The sequence below is a fragment of the Hydra vulgaris genome, chromosome 12, assembly GCF_038396675.1.
Source record: "Hydra vulgaris chromosome 12, alternate assembly HydraT2T_AEP".
Taxonomy (NCBI): Eukaryota; Metazoa; Cnidaria; class Hydrozoa; order Anthoathecata; family Hydridae; genus Hydra; species Hydra vulgaris.
The window spans coordinates 33,200,001-33,220,000 of NC_088931.1; the positions used below are offsets into that span (position 1 = coordinate 33,200,001).

A 20,000-nucleotide genomic window follows, 5' to 3' on the forward strand; every position below is an offset into this window, starting at 1 on the left:
TTGACTGTCAACTAACTCAACTAATATATTTTCTAAACTTGACTAATATATTTTTAAAATCGACTAAAAGTCGATTTAGTCGAAGTATGGGAATAATTTACTTTTTGAAATAAATAGTAATAAAAATAATAATGTAATTTATATTTGCTTTCTATTTTTAAATAATATCATTTATATAAATTAGAGCAAAAAATATGAGAAAAGGACTGTTCTGACAATGGGACAATCTATCCCCAGACTGCAATGATTTAGATACTTGTTATGTATCATTACAATCATATTTACATTTTGATTGTTTAGATGAAATTTAGATTTTGAAGCTTCATAATTTAGATTTGCCCCAGGGCTCCGAGCCAGCTTGGAGCAGCCCTTTATGAAAGTATTTATGAAAATCATAAGCATAGAGTAAAAAAAAGAAAGAAAAAAAAATTAATAAAATATATAATCGAAAGTTTAATTAGGTATAAGTAATACTAACATGCTTTAAATTAGATAACACTTTAAGAGAATAAACAAACAACTAGGTAATAGTACATATTGTTGTTATTTAATGAACAAACAAAAATTAAAGATTGAAAAGTTAAATTTAATGGAAAGATATAAAAAATTTAAGGTTTTTACTCGACTTAATCGACTTTCGATTAGTAGGAAGTCCATAATCGATTAAATTGACTATTCAATTTTTAAAGTCAACTAATTTTGACTAGTTGACTTTTAGTCGATTTAGTCGAAGTCGATAAGAACACTAATAAAAACTACAAATCAATCTTATCAGCTAAAATTGGTTTGGGTTGTATACTATTTTAGCTTGTATAATATGCAATTTTTTGATTAAATTTTTACCTTCAATGTTTTTTTTATTTTTTTATATTAAATGTCATTTGTCTAAGTTTTGTATGTCTTATAAAATAGCAATTGTAAAGTGTTTTTAGCATGACTTTAAAATGGAGTACATTAAGTTAATCTATTTTTAAAATGTTCACCAGTTTTGTAGATATTATTATTAAACCTTTATGAAAGTTCTAAATATTAAAAGTGTTTGTTAGAATGTAATTTAAAGAAATATAACATTTTTGAAAATCAATTATTTTATTGATATTTTGTTTGCATCTAGTTTTATTTTTGTATTGTTTAATATTTTATTAATAATGAAGTATACAATATTATATTATAAAAAGATTTACTTTTTGTTATTATAGGTCTTCATACAGAAGAAAATGCTGTGCTAGTAAGATTCTTTTTTACATATGTTTAATATGTGCTAGTAAGATTCTTTTTTACATATGTTTAATATGTGCTAGTAAGATTCTTTTTTACATATGTTTAATATATGCTAGTAAGATTCTTTTTTACATATGTTTAATATGTGCTAGTAAGATTCTTTTTTACATATGTTTAATATATGCTAGTAAGATTCTTTTTTACATATGTTTAATATGTGCTAGTAAGATTCTTTTTTACAAAAAAATTGCTAGTTTTATTTTTACATTATTGCATATACAGCTGTTAAAATCCAGATTGACATTTGTCAATGTCAACATATGTACTATAGTGTAGATATATATTTGCTGACTTTTTTTACTTACCTTTTCCAATCGGTTTTTTCAGAAAAAAAAGCAAAAAGCAAATAATAACTAAAAAAAATGATTGCTACCCCAACCCAAACCCTTAGTCATTGTAGTGGCACTTGCGTGCATGTTCTCCCTTATAGTTAGTAAATATATGTTTTGAAGCCCCAGCAGCTCCCTATTTTAGTATGATATCAGACTGCTTTTCAAAGTATACATTCATATATATATATATATATATATATATATATATATATAGATATATATAGATATATATATATATATATTGTATGCAGTTCAACTGAAGACAGTAAAAATTATTTGAAAAATAGAGTTTTAATATTCCATATTTTTTTGGTTTCTAACTGGTCAGTATTTGAAATATATTTGTAATTAAAAACTTTAAGTTGTATTCAATTGATGATTTTTTTTGCTTTGTTTTTTAATATAGTAAATCAATGAAATATAATAAACTAAATATGTATGATTCTAATATGTGCACCCAACCGAGAGTATCTGAGTAAAAATACTCTGAGAGTATTTTTATTCTGTATTGGAGAGTTTTCTGGTTTTAAATAAAGCATGTTTATCACATTTGCCCTTTTTTGGCAAAGCAATTAAATGTACTATGTATTTAGCCTGTCATTAAAAGGAATTCTCATATTTTTTTTATTTACACCAGTCAGAAACATAAAATTCTTCTATGGTTTGTAAAACATATTGCAATTGAGTTTCATCTTTCATGAAGATTTTTGCGTAACCTGAAACAAGTTTCATTCCTCTTTTGGCTGTGTCATTTACAGCTTTCTTAGAATTAACAGTTTTATGTGCTTCCTGGTATTTGTTTAATGCCTTCATGTGTCTGGATAATGTTCCTTCATAAATGTCCAGTTTATTCCATGCACTTCAAATACATATTTTGATCTCTTTGTTACTCTAAGTTCATGCATATAATTTTATCGATTAATCCTTTGCTATTAAGCCTTTTTTTCCTTTGTTTTTTTTGGCTGGCTTTTCAAGTGCAATCAACATTTTTTCTTTGCTGAAAAAACAGAAACTCTCAAGGTCTTTGTTAAATATCATAAATGTCCTGCAATGGCTTTTATTGCAGATTCAGCTACTTCTTTGTCTAATATTTTGAAATTATTCAATTTCTCAATCAGTGTCATGTCATTATGAGGAGCAGATAAAGAGATGAAAGCGCGAAACTAATGTTTCATGTAAATCAAAATTAAAAACATAGAAAACCGTAGAAGATACTTCTCTTCATTTTTTTAAAAATAAAATTGATGTCAAAACAAGTAGATTTTGATAGAGTATAGTGCTATCCATCATGCTTGGTGCATAGCACCAGGAGTACGAAAAGTTATTCCACTTTGACCTGGAGGAATTTTTTCTAAAAAAACTATAGACAGTTGCAAAAATTCTTTGTAATCGTCATGAGATATTTACATCAAATTAGCAGCATATTTACATCAAAATCTACTGCTAATGGTACAAGTGAGCCATACACTTTGAGATCTGTTTACTCCACTGATTATGAAATCATTGAAACAACCTTATCTCTGGACCAATAGACGATCCAAAACAAGGTTGGTAAATAACTTCTTGAACATGGTGTCTTCAGACTGCATACAATAAAGACTTTCAATTAATTTTTCAAGCAAGGTTCAAGCACTTGTGTTGCTTGAAGTAGTATTAAAACAGAGTACCATAATTTTGTCATATGAAATGTTCCAATATTTTAAAGCTTGTTCAGATGTGTAATTTATTTGTTCACTGGTGCCTCTATCCAGTTTTGGGACTGACAACAGTTTTTCGACATCGTATTGCGTCACTAATACGGACAGTCGATTTACCTTATCTCTGATGATCAAATCAGGTAACAGTTTTCTGTCCCAATGTACAGTTAATGGAACTTGTGGTTTGAATTTTTTTTGCAACTTTTTTACAATTTTCAATAGGTGTACATCGAAGAGATTCATAAGATGAAGAGTAATGCTCAATATTGGCACCTAACTCTTGACAAGTTGAAGACAAAACCAAGGAATCAGAGTGATTGGGAATTTTTAAACGATCAAGAGCTGAGCAAAATTCCGGACTAATCACTTACTTTGTTTCTGTTTCTTTACTTTTTTCAGTTTCAATTTCTTTGCTGATGATGGAATAAAGTCATCTAGTTCATTATCAGTACCCTGAGAGGAATCTGATTCTGTCAAAACTAGGTCTGTGAATGTTGAACATGTTTCTTCTTCTCTTCTTTTTAGCTCTTATGGTTCTCTTTTATTTTTTGCTTTTTTTTCTGTCTAAAATTGGCTGTTCTTGTTTTTATAATTCACAATCAAATGAACTCATACAGCCTATTCTTCCTTCTCTTTGTTGTATAAGAAACATCTTATCTTCTATTGTGATTAATTTTAAATCATCATCATGAGCAATATTTTTTATTTCTTTAGTGAGTTCCTGTTTTGCTGCCTTTATTCTTTTTCAGCTTTTTGTATTTCTCAACAAGTTTTTTAACATGTCTTATAACATGATAACGTTGTTTTGTTGGAATTCTAGCTCTTTGCCAAAGATCTAGAACCTGATCTGTCACAAGAACTGCACTTTCACTAACATTGTTATTATTTTTAAAGAAAAAAAATGTTTGTAAGACTTGTCTTTTAGATGGCAATCTGTGTCCTGTGATCACAGCTGTAACTTGGCTAATACACCATACTTCATTTTGACTTCTAGTCTCCATCTATTTTAAATCAAGTTTGAAAATATCTGTCTAATAATGTGTTTTAAAAATGTGTTTTCATTCAAGACAATAATTTCATTTATAATTTCAAAATGATTCAATAATTTCAGTTGTAGTGCAATACTGATGCAATAACTTAACTGGATGATGAAATATTACACTGGGTTTTCTAAATACCAGCCAAATAATTTTATTATTAACTTATTAATTTTCTGAAAAAAATAACAATACATATTATGCATAATGACTCATAAGATTAGCAAATAATAAAATATTGATAACATCCTCAACTTAATTAGTAAAGGAGAAGAGATAAATGATAAAATATAAAAAGATGTGGGTTCGAGTAACCTTGCAAACTTAAAAAACTGGGCTGAACAACTTCTAAACATCAGCAGATTGTATACCAAATTTCCCAATATCATTTTTTTATTAAATGGAACCAAATAAAAGATTGAGAGAATAAGAAATAAAAACTAAAAATATTTCAATGCATTTATTTGTCACCCTTAGTTTTAGTTCTTAATTTATCCAAGTTCCATATCATGCCTATTCATTTATTTGTTGATTGTTCCCTGTTGGGGCAGGTAATCAACATACTGTTAATGAGCTCTTTTAAATTTAGTAAAAGTTGCTAAACTATCCTCCCTCTACCCTATCCATTTCCACTTTCTCTTTGATTATTATTTTGAGATACAAACCAATCATTTTTGTCAACTAGAGGAAGTCTTGTTATTGATTTGCATTGGAAAGAAAAATGGAATCTGATTTAGAACTAGTGGTATCTAATATAGTACCGGGTTCATGTTAATAAAGCTGCAATAATTAACTTCAAAAACTTTTAATAATTTTTGTCAATAAATTTGAAGAATGATCAATAAATTTCAATAAGATTACTAGCATCACTAAAATCACAATAAATTTCAATAACATCACTAGGTTTTGAAATAGTTGTTTCAATATAAATTTTTGTTAAAGAAATGTTGTTCTTACCTTTGAAGCACATATAGATTCCATGCTAACATTTTGTAGCATTTTTATAGCATTAGTTATCATGCTATTTACCTCTGCTACTTTTGGTTTTTGTAATGTTAAATTCACCATAAGTCTTCCACATGACATCTACAATAAAGAATCTTCTTTTTGAATACCTTTTTTTATACTGGACATCTGTCCATCATTTTTATAGATCTATAAATTAATACTTACTCTAACATACTCTTACCTCCTTCTCTGATGTTTGTATCTGAATGCTTGTTCAAATTTGAAATATTTTAAATATCAAAAGCATTAGTTTTAAAGTTTATTTTTATTTTTTAGCAATCATTACTTTTTTTTTTTTTTTAATGTTTGTTTAATTTTAAATTAAAAACTTGACTTGACAAGTGCTAACAAAATTCTAATATGATATAGAATTGTTGGTTTTTAATTTAGTTATATGATTATAATAGAATATATGATTATAATAGAATATATGATTATAATAGAATATATGATTATAATAGAATATATGATTTAAATTATTAATTAAATAATAAATAAGTTAAACAAGTTACCCCTTATTTTGGAAAGTGAACAAAATTAACATGTCACCAAAAGTTCTTTATTTATTTTATTCATAATATTATTTTATTATTTAATGTAAAATTTTGATATAATCATTGTTACTTTTTGTAGGGTGCTGTTGTTTCAACAAGTGCAAGCAGAAGAAAGTATAAAGAAGCTAAATCAAAAGTTATTCCAAAAAATATTAAAAGTCAACCAATAAATAAACATTTAAAAACAAATAAAGCAAGCGAGTTAAGAAAAGCAAACTTATCCCAAGATCTTCCAATAAATGACAAGGAAACTTTAAATAATGAAACTTCAACTAAAAAATCTCCGGCTGTCAAATCAAAAAAAGTATACAAAAATGGTCATAACACTGTGTATGAAGAAAAAACTAAAAATTTAAAAAACAGAAATAATAAAAAAAAGCCTTTTCTAAACAAATTAGATGAAGTTGTAAATGAAAAAGTGTCAGGTAATCCAGATGATAAATCAAGTTTTATTACAAAAAATAAATTAGATTTAATCTATACTCAGTTTATTCAAACCCCAAAAGATTTAAATGAAGTCCAATCTAATGGTACATTGATTAAAAGTACTACTTATGATGGTATGATAATTTAGATGTTCTTTGTTTTGTGTTGTTGCTTTATCTTGTTTATCTTGCTTGCTTATTTTAATCATTGTGTTTAATCCATGGTTGGCACCCAAAAACCCACACCAAAAATCTATCAAACTTTCCTTTTGATTTGAGAACTCAACCTGGTTTATTTTTAACATATGTATTTATGTACTATTTTAATTGTAATGAAATTTAAACATTAGTAAAATTAGTAACAAGTACAATAGTAAAAAGCTAATTTTCTGTTTCTAATTTTCAGAAAAATAGTTTGTAATTTTTCTGTTTCTAATTTTGCCTAAAAAGCCAAATATAGAAAAAAGCATATATATATATATATATATTACTAATATATATATATATATATATATATATTACTAATATATATATATATATATATATATATATATTATATATATATATATATATATATATATATATATATATATATAAATTAGTAAAAACACTTATCTAACTTTTATCTTCAACATTATGTATGCTTCATCAGGAAGAGTTCTTCCTGATGAACCTACTGATGGTGAAACATAATGTTGAAGATAAAAGTTAGATAATTATTTTTACTAATTTATTATTGCTCTGTTCTTTAAGAACATTGAGCACTCTATTTGTAGAAAACACTGACATAATATATATATATATATATATATATATATATATATATATATATATATATATATATATATATATATATATATATATATATATATATTAATGAAGAAAAAAAAACTTTATATATATGTTAGAATGACCCAAAAAAATAAATTTTCAAATTGTTTTGCTACACAAGGCTGTCCATGCTACATATGATTTCATAAGTATCCTCAAAAAATTTTGTTCAAATTGGACAATATTAGAGGTCCCTACTGAAATACACTTTTTTTAAGGAAACTGTAAAAAAAAGAAATGTCTCACTTTTTTTAGCTTTATCGATTTAATCACAAATAACATTAACTGAATCACCATATATCATAATTTTTTTTAAACACTGTGATAACATGGACTAGAGTAGCTAATACTGTTGCTTATAAAAAAATATTTTTGTGATCAAGCCTAGAATACCTACCGACAGGTACTAATATCTATTATATACCAGAAGTTATTTATTGACATTCGTAACTGCTTCCTTAGTTGGAGCCGGAAGCTGCTTCCGACGGTTGCTAACAAGCTACAATAAATATTGTTTTTGAGTCTCATTCTTTGTCAGTTCACTGTTGTAGTTTTAGATGAGGGCTATGTCTTGCCATGTCATTAACCACCTTGGTAAGGATAACTTTTATACTCATGTCCTGGAATATTGCATCATTGAACCATAGAGTAGGTGGCATCAATAGTAATGATTTAGCTTCTTCTTTTCTGTTTTTTGATAGCAAAGCAAAGAATAACATTGACCTGCTTGTGATGTATTCTGACAAATGACTGCTGTGATCAATTTTCTTTTCAAGTCAATTAACAGCATTCTTGTTTGGTGCACGCAAAAAGCTTACCACCATTTTTGTCTTAATTTTATCTTTAATCTGCTTGTCAAACGGAGTAAGTGGTACTAAATGCTCTGAAAAGTACCATAAGTGTTGCTTTAAAGCAGCAGATGCTTTCTCACTGACACAGCGCTTGGGATACTTGTCAAGCAGCTTTAGCAGTTTAAGGTCATTTAATGGTGTTTTCTTAGCAAGTGGTGCTTCATGCCAGAATTGGGCAAAAATGAGCAAAACAACCAGAGAAACCTTCATCAAGCCTTGCAACTCATATGCCATAAGTTGCATCTGATCTCAGAAGAGGCATATCTTAATAGAATAGACGGCCTTAGCCATCTATCTTGCATTGTGCAGGGCACCTGGTGCACGAAGACATAGCTTGCCATTAATTTCTCTGCCAAGAAAAAAAAAGCATACCTAAAGAAGCTTTATGTAATCTTTTTGTAGAGATTTATCTCGGATTGCAGTCATATAAAATGAGATCATCTCTTGTCATAAGCCATTAGGCATTCCATTAAAGACGTCATTGGCAGCGACTTTGAAGCTAAATTTGTTGATGACAGTCCAGTCATTTGAAAGCATTTGAAGACACCAATAGATGGTCAGCTAATAGTCGCCACTGTAGCTGAGAGTACATCCAACAACATGACTTCAAATATGTGGTGATGACATGCAATCCATATCAGTTCACGTTTCAAAGCTTTCTCAATTAATATGCATGCAACAAGGTAAATTCCAGTGTTAGAACTAGTTGTGTCAAACATGAGTCCTTGAACTTGTGAATGTAACTGCCAGTCATCCAGCACCCCAAGACAAGCATTACACTGCTCTTCTCCTGCTCTTCATCCAAATCAACAGCAAGCGCTTGTGCGACAGCACCGACAATGAACATTGTGCTACAGTCTGGAAGCTTTATGTGGTCGAAAGCAGCACCAACCTCCTTTGTAGCGATAGTTTTTTTCACTCTTTTTGGTTTTTGTTCATGTGTTGTTGAAATTGAAGGAGCATCAAAGTCGTTATCATTTGAATTGTTGCTTGATTTGCTGCTAAACTCGTTAATGTCCACTGGCACTATAGCAGCTGCAAGTGTTTATTGCACTTCAATATCAGATTTTTTCTTTTGAGAAACTGCCTGTAAAAGCCTGCTATTTTTACGAGCCTCTTTATTAGCAAAAGACCTGTCTATACCAGCAATACTTTTTTTTATTTGAATTCACCTTCCTAAGGCTACAAAGGCCACTACAGTCGAGGAGGCTACTTTAGTTGTGGTTACAACCCTCTCTCAACTCTATAACTCTGAAACACAAACCTTGACAAACAAGGCAACTGCGCTGAGAAATAAGTTAAGCGCGGCACTACCAGGGACGTGGTGGGGATCAAACTCGAAATTTCTTGCTTATGAGGCGAGCACTCTACCACCACACCACTACTTTACTATTTGGATATTCAGATTATGCAAGATGATCCATCTAGTACTACCGTACTAGATGGATCATTTTGCATTATCTGAAGGAACTGTTTATCCTCATCATTGGTTATCGTTGCTAGTGCATCTTTAGTTAAGATATCAAACAAATCATTAAGATCACTCAGAGGCAATTGTTTCTTCATTCTACAGCTAATTTTCTGTGTCAAACAATTCTTTTTTAAGTTAAAATAGTGATCAAATAGCTTTCATAGTTTGCATACATAGGAATCAACTTGGAATGCGGGCTTTACCCCAAATCACCAGTGCAGCATCAATATTTGATTCAGCGCTCTCCACAGCTGTCATTCCAAGTTCTTGATTATGAAACAGAATTTTTCTTAAAATTGACCCATTACTAGGCAGTCCAGATCCAATAATTTTCTTATCTGGCATTCCAACAAACCATACACTACCAGCACTCCAACTCCTGGTTGTAGTAGCCATGTTCAAATTCTGAAAGTACAAACACAATGTATGGTTTACTAGTAACATAAATAATAACATAACATAAATAATATGTCAATAAATGGATGATAATGATTACGCTGATTTATTTATCCAGCAAAATGTGATACCCCTAAATATGCAAAAATTTTCAGACAGAGTCTTTTGGTGTAGTGGAACACAGGCAATCTTGTGGAGTCCCATTTACACATTGCACACACTCAAAATAAAAACAGTAATGATAAACACACACAAAATAAAAACGCTGTTACTCAAAAATAGCACTGGTGTAAGAATTAGGATTTTTTTAGTTGTGAATATTAAAAAACTTTGCACAAACTAGGGATTTTGGGTTTTTAAATAAAAAAAAGTGTAGGTTTTTTCCAACCCTGATTTAGTTATCTTAGTTAAGCTTATAAGCTAAGAAATTGTTTATTGAGAATTTTAAATAGGTACTGAAATAATATCGCAAAAAGCTAAAGAAATTCATAAACCTCCAGTTGTTATGGACACTGAATACAATCCATGGGGAAAGCCTGGTGGAGGAGCACCTTTAAAAAATGGATATGGAAGATTAGAGAAAAAAATTAGTAAAAATGTAAGTTTTCAAAAAACAGAAGTTGATTTTGTTTATGATATATAATTTATTTCTCTTTGTTTCAATATTTTTATAGAACAATGAATACATCAAAACTAAAGATTCCATGAACAGCGACTCTTCAAGTTTGAATGCCATGTAAGTGTTATTAGATTTTAGTGTTCATGAATGTTGTCTTAATAGTTGCATAAGTGGTAACATTTGTTCTGTTAGTTGTAACATAACAGTTGTGGAAGTAATTTAAGACAGAAGTCTTGTTTGAGGCAACAGCTGTGTAGGTAATTTATGACATAACAGAGTGTTTTGAGGCAGCAGTTGTGTTTTTATTTAAAATTTAATTGTTTCTTTAATTATGTTTAATTAAAATGCTATATTCAGATCTGATAACAAAAATGAAATTTTGAGTGAAGCAGAAAAGCAAAAACATAAACTTCTTGAACATCAGGTCAATATTTTGTTCTAATATTTTTTCTAAATATGATCTTTATGAGTTCTGATAAATTTTCTTTGTATTGTTTATAAATTTTATGTTTCCATTATATTATACACAGCTTACATTTTTTCATGTAAATTTTTTTTCTCTTCATGAGTCATCTTTTCATGTAAGTCTTATTTCTCTCCATGACCTATCTCTTTATGTATTTCTTATCAATGGAAGATTCATCTTTATATATCAGTCTTCTTTTTTTCCACGGAGAGAAAAAAAAAAAGCATTTTTATTATAAAAATTTTTTTAAATAAATATAGAAGACTGATCTTTCCATATTAATTTTATTCTTAAATAAATATAGAAGACTCATCTTTCCATAATAATTTTATTTTTATCCATAAAATATGATTCTTCCAGGTAAATTTTCTTTTTTGTTTTAGTTGAACAGAAATTTTTCTATTTAGTTTAGATTTACTTGTATAATTTATCTCTTTATTTAAATTTAGAAAGCTGTTGAAAAGCAAGTTGAAGAAAAACTTATGTTTAAAAAAATGGAACAGGAAAGAAGACAGCAAGAAGATCAAAAAGCTGAAATACGTTTTTTACGAGAACAAGAAATGTTAAAAATGAGGCAAGAAGCCGAAGAAACTAAGCAGAGGTTAAAAGAGGTATTTATGAGTGTTTTTAAATGAAATTTCAAACATGTTTTCATATGTCAATTGGACTTGTCATTATTCGAGGTTTCTATCTAAATTAACATTGTTGATGTTCAGGCCTTTATGCGAATTAGCCTTATCAATTTCAAGAGAAAACATCAAGGAAAAAAAAAAAATAGAAATAAGGAAATTTTTTTAATGTGTTATAAATTTATGAAATAAACAATAGTAAAACAATCCTAAATAAAAATAAATTATCACTTTATAAAAGCAGTTAAAGTATTGTAATAGTGTTATAAAAAAGTTTTTAGAATGACAAATTTAAAATGATTTAAATTGACTTAAACATTTATATCCACAAATTTTTATAAAAATAGTTTCTTTACATATAAAACGTCAGATAAACCAAATATTAGACTACTTTTTGACAACTTGTTATTTACGTCAAAGTTTCACTAGTCAATTCTAGGTTGTTTAGGTTGAAAGTTTAGTTACTTCAAAAAATTTTATTACAAGTTGTTCAAGACTATTATACAGACAATATTATGAAAAGAACAAATTATTTGGTGTATGTCCTAATGAGAAAACCAATTTTTAAAGGGGGTTAGGGCAACTTTTTCCCCCCTCCCCTTGCCCCCCTTTTATTAAAAAAAAGATATTATAAACAATAAAACAAATCATACTTCTACATACATATTTAAAAAATTCAATAAAAAATATCTTGGCGTTTAAAAGATATGACTATTAAAGTAAAACTACAAAAAATTAAGTTCACTTTACATTAAAATATAGTGTAATATTCAAGATATAATAAAACCTGCAATATTATTGCAAAACATTGTATAACATAATTTTAAATATAAAATTATATTTTATGGTATAATATAATCTGTAAAATAGTATAATATAAAATCATCTGTTGTGTGTGTATATATATATATATATATATATATATATATATATATATATATATATATATATATATATATATATATATATATATATATATAATATTATATAATATAATATTATATAATATAATATTATATAATATAATATTATATAATATAATATTGTATAATATTATATAATATAATATTTTTTAATATTATATTATATAATATTATATTATATTATATAATATTATATTATATTATATTACTCTGAAACAGTATAATATAATCCATAATATTACCTGATATAACATAATCTTCAAAACTATATGGTATAATATACAAGATATGTATAAACTATGTAATCAATTGTAAATAAAGAATCTAAATTCTATGACTTGAATTGTGAATTCAACTACTGTCTTTCGAAGAAGCTCTCCATGGTCAAATATGAACTCTGAAGTTGTCAAAGCTTGTCCTTTCCGTTTTATTGTAGGCCAAAAAGTCAGCATAATATACGCTGCAATCTACAGACTTGATAAATTTATTCAAATTCATAATTTCTTTTTAATTTTTTAAAAAAAATCAATGGCGTCATGTACTGAAACTCTTAAGAATAAAATGCGCTTGAATAAATTATCAAGTCTGTAGATTGCGGTGTATATTATGCTAACTTTTTGAAAAATAAAAAAGTTAGTTTTTCTTGGCATGCATTTATACTTTTGTTTTAATCAAAAAAATTTAGCCCAAACATTTTTTTTTTCATTCTCTTTAATATGAACACAATATTTCTTGGAGGTTTAGGATCCCTTTAACAGTTCAACAACTGGATAGTAAGAAGAAAAATTATCTGAGATAAATTTTTCCAAATCTGGCAAAAACTTCTGAATTTTGTTGGCTTTTCTGCAATTCAATCCGCCTCCATTATACACATGTTAAATAATTCCATGTTTTTTTAACCAGAGAGCAACATCAGGTTCCTTACAAAAGACATTTGAAATCTTTGTTACAATCTTCATCAGTAAATGATTTTCTGGAGGAGGAATTGCATCAAACACATACATCTCTCCAATCTCAACTAGGAGACATGTATGTATAACATTCTTGTAGAGTTGCATAGAGCATTTTTGAAATCCATTTTCAGCAAAGTTTTTATACACATTTTTCAGCATATTAAAGGTTCTCGATTCTCCTAGATTTGTTTTATCGCCCTGACAAACCCAAAACTATGTTGAGTAATTTAAGATCTGCTGCAAGGTAGAACTTTAAATTGTTTAGCTTTGTTTTTTCTATAAGAATTTGAAGATTTGTGTGCCTTTCACAAATATTTTTGGCAAAAGCCAATGTTATAACATTTTTAACGCCAGTGTTCTTGGTTTCTTTAAAGTTGTAATTTACTTCTCTATTAGAAACATTCATAATAACTTTTAAAGATTCTTGGCCGCTATCTATTTCTACACGAATAATAATATTATCAATTTCTAGTCCCTTAGCAGTGCAAATATGATTAACTAGAGGTATTGGATCTTTGACATACACCAGATCTTTAATGACAGTTTCAATAGTTTTGTTTTTTTTTAACTTTTTTTTTGGATAAAAATTCCACTTTTTCCAATGAGTAATAGGTATCTAGAACATGTGAGAATATCTTAATTTTTTAGAAGGAATTAGATTCCACACCTAATCTACCCAAATCTAGAGCATGTGACAATGTCTTAATTTTTTTGAAGGAATTAGATTCCACACCTAATCTACTCAAATCTTTTCTTAATTCCATTGCTATTGAATCAATAGTACAATCTGACATATAATACTTTCTTTTGATATAGAAAGTCTGACTAGAGAGTTTTAAGGGTTCGCTTTTTCCCAATCTGCAGACTCAAAGGAGTTCCTCCAGTTGACAATATAACAGTGTTGCCTAACTCAATATTTTTAAACTGTTGAATTTCTTTCAGAGATTTGCTAAGTACTTGCTCAGCTGTTTTTATACCTGAAAATTTGTAAACATGTTTTAGGATTGCATAAAAATTAAGGTTTACAAAAAGCTATAATTAAGCTCTTACCTGTTGACATTAGCAGTATTTTTAGGTTCTGTACAATGTCTCTCTTACTACAGGGATGTCAAATTCCAGATCCAATTCTCTGATAACAAGTACAACAAATTTTATCTATAACCTCCTTTGGTACTACAGGTTCATTAATGTACATGTTTAATACATCCTAATTAAATAAAACTATACTTATTTAAAATATACTTATTTAAAGTATATAAATTATATAAAATTATAATTTTATAAATATTTTATACGTCAACAATTGATCTACATATATGAGCTCTTTATAAATTACCTGAAGGTTCAGTTCTGGATTTATCTCTTGACATTATACAGAGCGAGAAATCACATGTTGACACTGTATCACCTATATTTATAAAAATAAACAACTGTTTATTCATATTACCTATAGCTTTTATTATATGCATAAGTAATACAAGTACAAGCATTACCTTTAAATCTTGGAAGTAATTTTAGTCTCTTTGATGTGTGTAACCACCTCTCTAAATTAACCAGTGATAAAGATTCTCCTTTTTTAGCAGAGTACAAATAAATCTTGCAGCTTAGGCAAATCCCAATAGGGTTGGAAAGAAGTGTTGGATTATAGTTATTGTTGGCATACAGTTGAATCAAGATTAGTAAAGGATTCCCAGTTACCAGTTTAGTACATTTTAAGTTCTTATCACCACAACAAGCGAAAATAAGTTTTCTGGAAGAGAAATGATTCCCTCGGTTTGTTTGGCACTATTTTAATTATGCTAGTTTGAACGCATAATTAATTACGCTTTATACTACATACTCTGAATGTATATGCATACAAACATATTTTTAACTAAAATTTATATATACATATATATATATACATATGTATGTATGTTATATATATACATATGTGTATATATATATACATATGTATATATAGTATGTAGTATAAAGTATATATATATATATATATATATATATATATATATATATATGTATACGCTTTATACTACATACTCTGTATGTATATGCATACAAACATATTTTTAACTAAAATATATATATATATATAAACATATGTATGTTATATATATACATATGTATATATAGTATGTAGTATAAAGTATATATATATATATATATATATATATATATATATATATATATATATATATATATATGTATATATATATATATATATATATAGTTAAAAATATGTATGTATACAATGTATACTTACATATTAAATTTAGTAACACTTTGACTAGTTTTACTTTGAATGCTCATATCTTTTGAATGCCAAGATATTTTTTATTGAATTTTTGAATATGTATCTGAAGTTTGATTTTTTTTAAAATGGTATAATATTTTTTTTAATAAATAAAGGGGGGTAAGGGGAGGGGGAAAATTTTGACCTGAACCTTTAAAAAATTGGTTTTCTCATTAGGACGTACACCAAATAGTTAGTTATTTTAATAATATTGCCTGTATAATAGTCCTGAAAATCTTGTAATAAAATTTTTGAAGTAATCAAATTTTCAACCTAAACAACCTAGAATTGATTAGTGGTGTGTGAGTTAATCATTTACAAAATGTAACTGGTATGAATTTAACATTCTAAAACTAAACCAGATGCTGAAGAAATTTAAGAATTGATTTTGATCTTCATTTTGTAGTTAATATCAATTATCTTAAAGTTTTTCTTTTTTTAAAAAAGTACTATGATGAGATGAGACTTCTTGTCTTATTTTTTTGAAAAAATTTGTTGGAGATGAAGATTTTTTATCCGATGTGAAAATAATAAGGAATGCAGATGGTTTTATACATTTAGTAGAATTTTTTCGTTTCAAAAAATTGGCTTCATAGGTTTAGATTACTGAGGAGTTTTTATTTCAGTTTCTTTGTTTATTGTACATAAGCATGTAATGTAGGGTACACAAAAAGCATTTTTTCTATATTTGTTTTTTCCCAGAAAATATTGAAAATTATTAAAAATAAATAAATACATACAGTATGCTAGTAAAGTACCTCTACAGTATTTAGATGTACATACCAGTTATTTAAATTTTTTTAGATGGTTTAAAAGAATAAGTGACTGTGGTTGTGGAACAGTCACTTATTTTTTTCTTTGCTTTGTTTATAAATTTTAGTATATACTATTACTTGTACTTTTGTGTTTAAAAATGAAATAAATTATTAGGCAGAGATGAGAAAACGACAAGAGCAACTTGTTGAAAGTATACGACTGGCTGAAGAAGCTGCTAAGGTTAGTTAAAATATTTTGAAAAAGTTGTAAAAATAAAATTTATTTTATAAATAAATTTATGCTTTTAAATTAGTTGCAAAGAGTAAAAACGAAAAAAGAAAAAAAAAAATCTCAAGGTAATTTTAAATAACTGTAATTACTTTTAAATTATTTTCACAAGTTATTTTATTTGATTACATATATTGCAAGTTTAATTTTTTTAAATACACTATGAAAATAATGTATTAGGTGGTATCTGTTAAAGTATTTTTAATAAAGTTTAATTACTAGAAAAACAACTTTATGAGTCTGGAATTATGATAAATGCTGCCGAGGAAGATGATACAATAGACAATGTAAATGATTCTTTAAAAATAATTGATAAAAAAGTTAAAAGTTATAACAAAGATTTCTTTGAAGTCGAATCTAGTTGCTTGAAACCTAATCATAATCTGCATGTTGCAGATGATAGCATAGATTTTAATACAAACATGGACTTAAAATTACTATCAAAAAATAAGAATGTCGAGAAAGAAAGTATGAATAGTATTAACATTGAAGAAAATGTATTAGAGAAAAACTTTACTTCAGAATCTACTAAGCATGAAAACGACTTGTTTGAAAATAAGTTAGAAAGTTTTCCAAGTATATTTTTATCAGTCTTTGAAAATCAAAATAACAGTTTTATTCAGAATAAAAATAGTTTGCTAGAATTAAATTCAAAGAAACAAGGGGTAGGAGAACTATTTGGTAGATATTCTGATCACCAGGTAAGATTTTCTTTTAATTTGTTAAAAAAAATTTTATATCATGCCTGTGTGAATTATATTTTTCAATAAAAACATTATTTTTTAAAATTATATCATTGTTATTAAGAGTTTGAAAATAAACCAAAGGCTTGAAAACTTTTTTGCTAATGTTGTAGTTAAGGTAACATTTTTTACAAAATAATCAATTATTTAAAGATCTGGTTTTCAAGAATTCTTTGGCATGGTGTAGCAATCAAAATTTAAGCAATTTAAGCAGCAAGTTTTTCGACATGTCCTTTTTTTTATAAAATTTCCAACCTGCAATGTTCTCTTTCTTTATTTTGGTTCACATACTTTCCATACAAATTTTGTTTCAGCTTTGGTTTCAAAAATATTATCATGTTCATCTATACATGCTCTCCTTTCTTGTTACTGGTATAAATAAAAATCCATATTATCTTTTTTTTTTTACTTAAAAAAAATCTTGATATCTTTTATTTATGGTGGCAGGTGCACAAATGTTAAAAGGAGAATCCAATCGTTTAATAAAGTTTGCTATATTGTTACCAGGGCCAGTTGTTCTTCCTTTATTTTTTTCTCAAACCCTGCTATATATTCCAAAGTTTTGAGATATCAAACATACAATTCTGTAGCAACATCAAATCCACAGCATCAACTGCAGCATAAGTGATATCCTCATTTCTCTATGTATTTTTAACATTCTCTGGATCATTCCTTAAAAATAAGATAAATTTCAGAATTTGTTTACAATCAGGCAGTTTGGCGCCATTAATTGATGTTGAATGATAACCAGTTAACCAGAAATCAGTTATCTTTTTTGTCTCAGGTCTGCTTGAAGTTCCTTTATGTGAGCTATGGGTACTAGTATTACTTATTTTCTTATCTTGAAGTAATGGGTTCTTTGTTTAATTACATTGTTACCATGGTAATGGCTCAAGCTTCTTACTACTACTTTGAGTCAAAAGATTTAATTGCTTAAGCTTATATATTATTTTGTTTTATCTATTATTTTGTTTGTTTATTATTTATTTTAGTAATTTATTTTGTTATTATTTTTTTATTTGTTATTAACATACTTATATTTTTTAGATAAACATAGTAGTTGATTTTAAAGTATTTTCTATTAATGCTAACATAGTAGTTATTATAATTTTGATATTTCATGAAAACGTGACTTCAGGCTTCATTTTCTAATGCATCCATGTTCTTTTGAAATAAAGTCAGTTTGTAATGACTATTAGCTAATAACTAATATCTAATTATTAAAAACTATTAAAAGATTATTATATATAATTATAAAGGTTATTATATATAGTTATTAAAAATAAAATAAAATCATTAACTGATAACTAATATCTATTGGTTTTGAGTAATTTTAAATTACAACTTATCTCTAATCAGGATTCACCAGTAGTACAACATCAAAGCATTCCTTTATCAAACCCATCAACAGCTCGAAAAGATGAGATTCTCAATCAACTCCAGCTGCTACGAGAGGTATTGCTCTATTAATTAAACTGTATACATAATATTATAAAATTAAAATTTGTATACTAGCCTAACAGTAATAAAACTGACAATCTAAAGTTAAAATATATTTAAAATAAATTCTTTGTCAAATTTGAGGCTAAAACTAAACTAATTAAAACAAAATTTAAAAAATAGTTGAAGCCATTAAATAAATTATCAAAATCCTAATAATATAAAAGGAATTAAAAATTTTTCAAGTGTTACAAAAGTATAAAAAAGTAATAATAAAAGATGTTTTCAAGAAACTATATTGAAAGTCTTCTTGTTTTTACATAGTATAACAAGTAAACCATGTAAGATCCATGTAGTTTCATGAAACATTAACAAAACTTCTTTTATTATTTCTTTTTGTTCTTTTTTAACACTTGCAAAATTTTTAATTCCTTTTATATTGTATTTATATTGTATTTTTTATTGTTATTGTGTTTTTTTACTCTATGTACATAATTTTGTTGAGTTTCAAGTCAAACTTATTGGAGGCAGAATTCAAAATTGAAAAGCAATTATAATTAAATTTAGCAAAGAAAGTTTTATTTTAAGTAAGAAGCTTGCAAATATGAATTTTTTTTCCTCCTATAGTATTTAATCATTTGTATCTTTAGATACAAATATAACAGGATTTGTTATTGATAAAAACCAGTTTTTTTTTAGAATGTTATGTGATTGACACATAAAAATATAAAATACTAGATATGACATATGCAGCCTGGCTTAATAATTTTGCAAAAGATTTTGAATCCAGTCTTTCATTAAAAAAGTAATGTAGGGTGAGACAAAAAGTTTTCATGCAAATTCGTCAATATTTAAACGTTTAGTTAACTATATAAGCTTATGTATTCTATATAATTAGGTTATTCGGCTCAAGACTAAAGTCTATTCACAATTTATTTCATGCAAATTGAGTTACGTGAAAATTTGGCAATCAACAGCTATTTTATAGTGAAGTTATATTGACAAAC

General features: G+C 26.9%; 1 protein-coding gene across 2 annotated transcripts in view; it reads left to right on the forward strand.

Annotated features, from left to right (window-relative positions):
• LOC136088669 (DNA ligase 1-like) overlaps positions 1-20,000 on the forward strand; it is a 40,741-nt gene that overhangs the window by 8,654 nt on the left and 12,087 nt on the right. For both annotated transcript variants that reach the window (XM_065812980.1, XM_065812981.1), the window contains exons 3-12: positions 1,200-1,228; positions 5,989-6,469; positions 10,336-10,481; positions 10,558-10,619; positions 10,860-10,926; positions 11,418-11,579; positions 16,697-16,762; positions 16,836-16,878; positions 17,033-17,511; positions 18,913-19,008. In XM_065812980.1, coding sequence (XP_065669052.1) covers positions 1,200-1,228; positions 5,989-6,469; positions 10,336-10,481; positions 10,558-10,619; positions 10,860-10,926; positions 11,418-11,579; positions 16,697-16,762; positions 16,836-16,878; positions 17,033-17,511; positions 18,913-19,008 — 1,631 coding nt within the window. The remainder of the gene's footprint in view (positions 1-1,199; positions 1,229-5,988; positions 6,470-10,335; positions 10,482-10,557; positions 10,620-10,859; positions 10,927-11,417; positions 11,580-16,696; positions 16,763-16,835; positions 16,879-17,032; positions 17,512-18,912; positions 19,009-20,000) is intronic.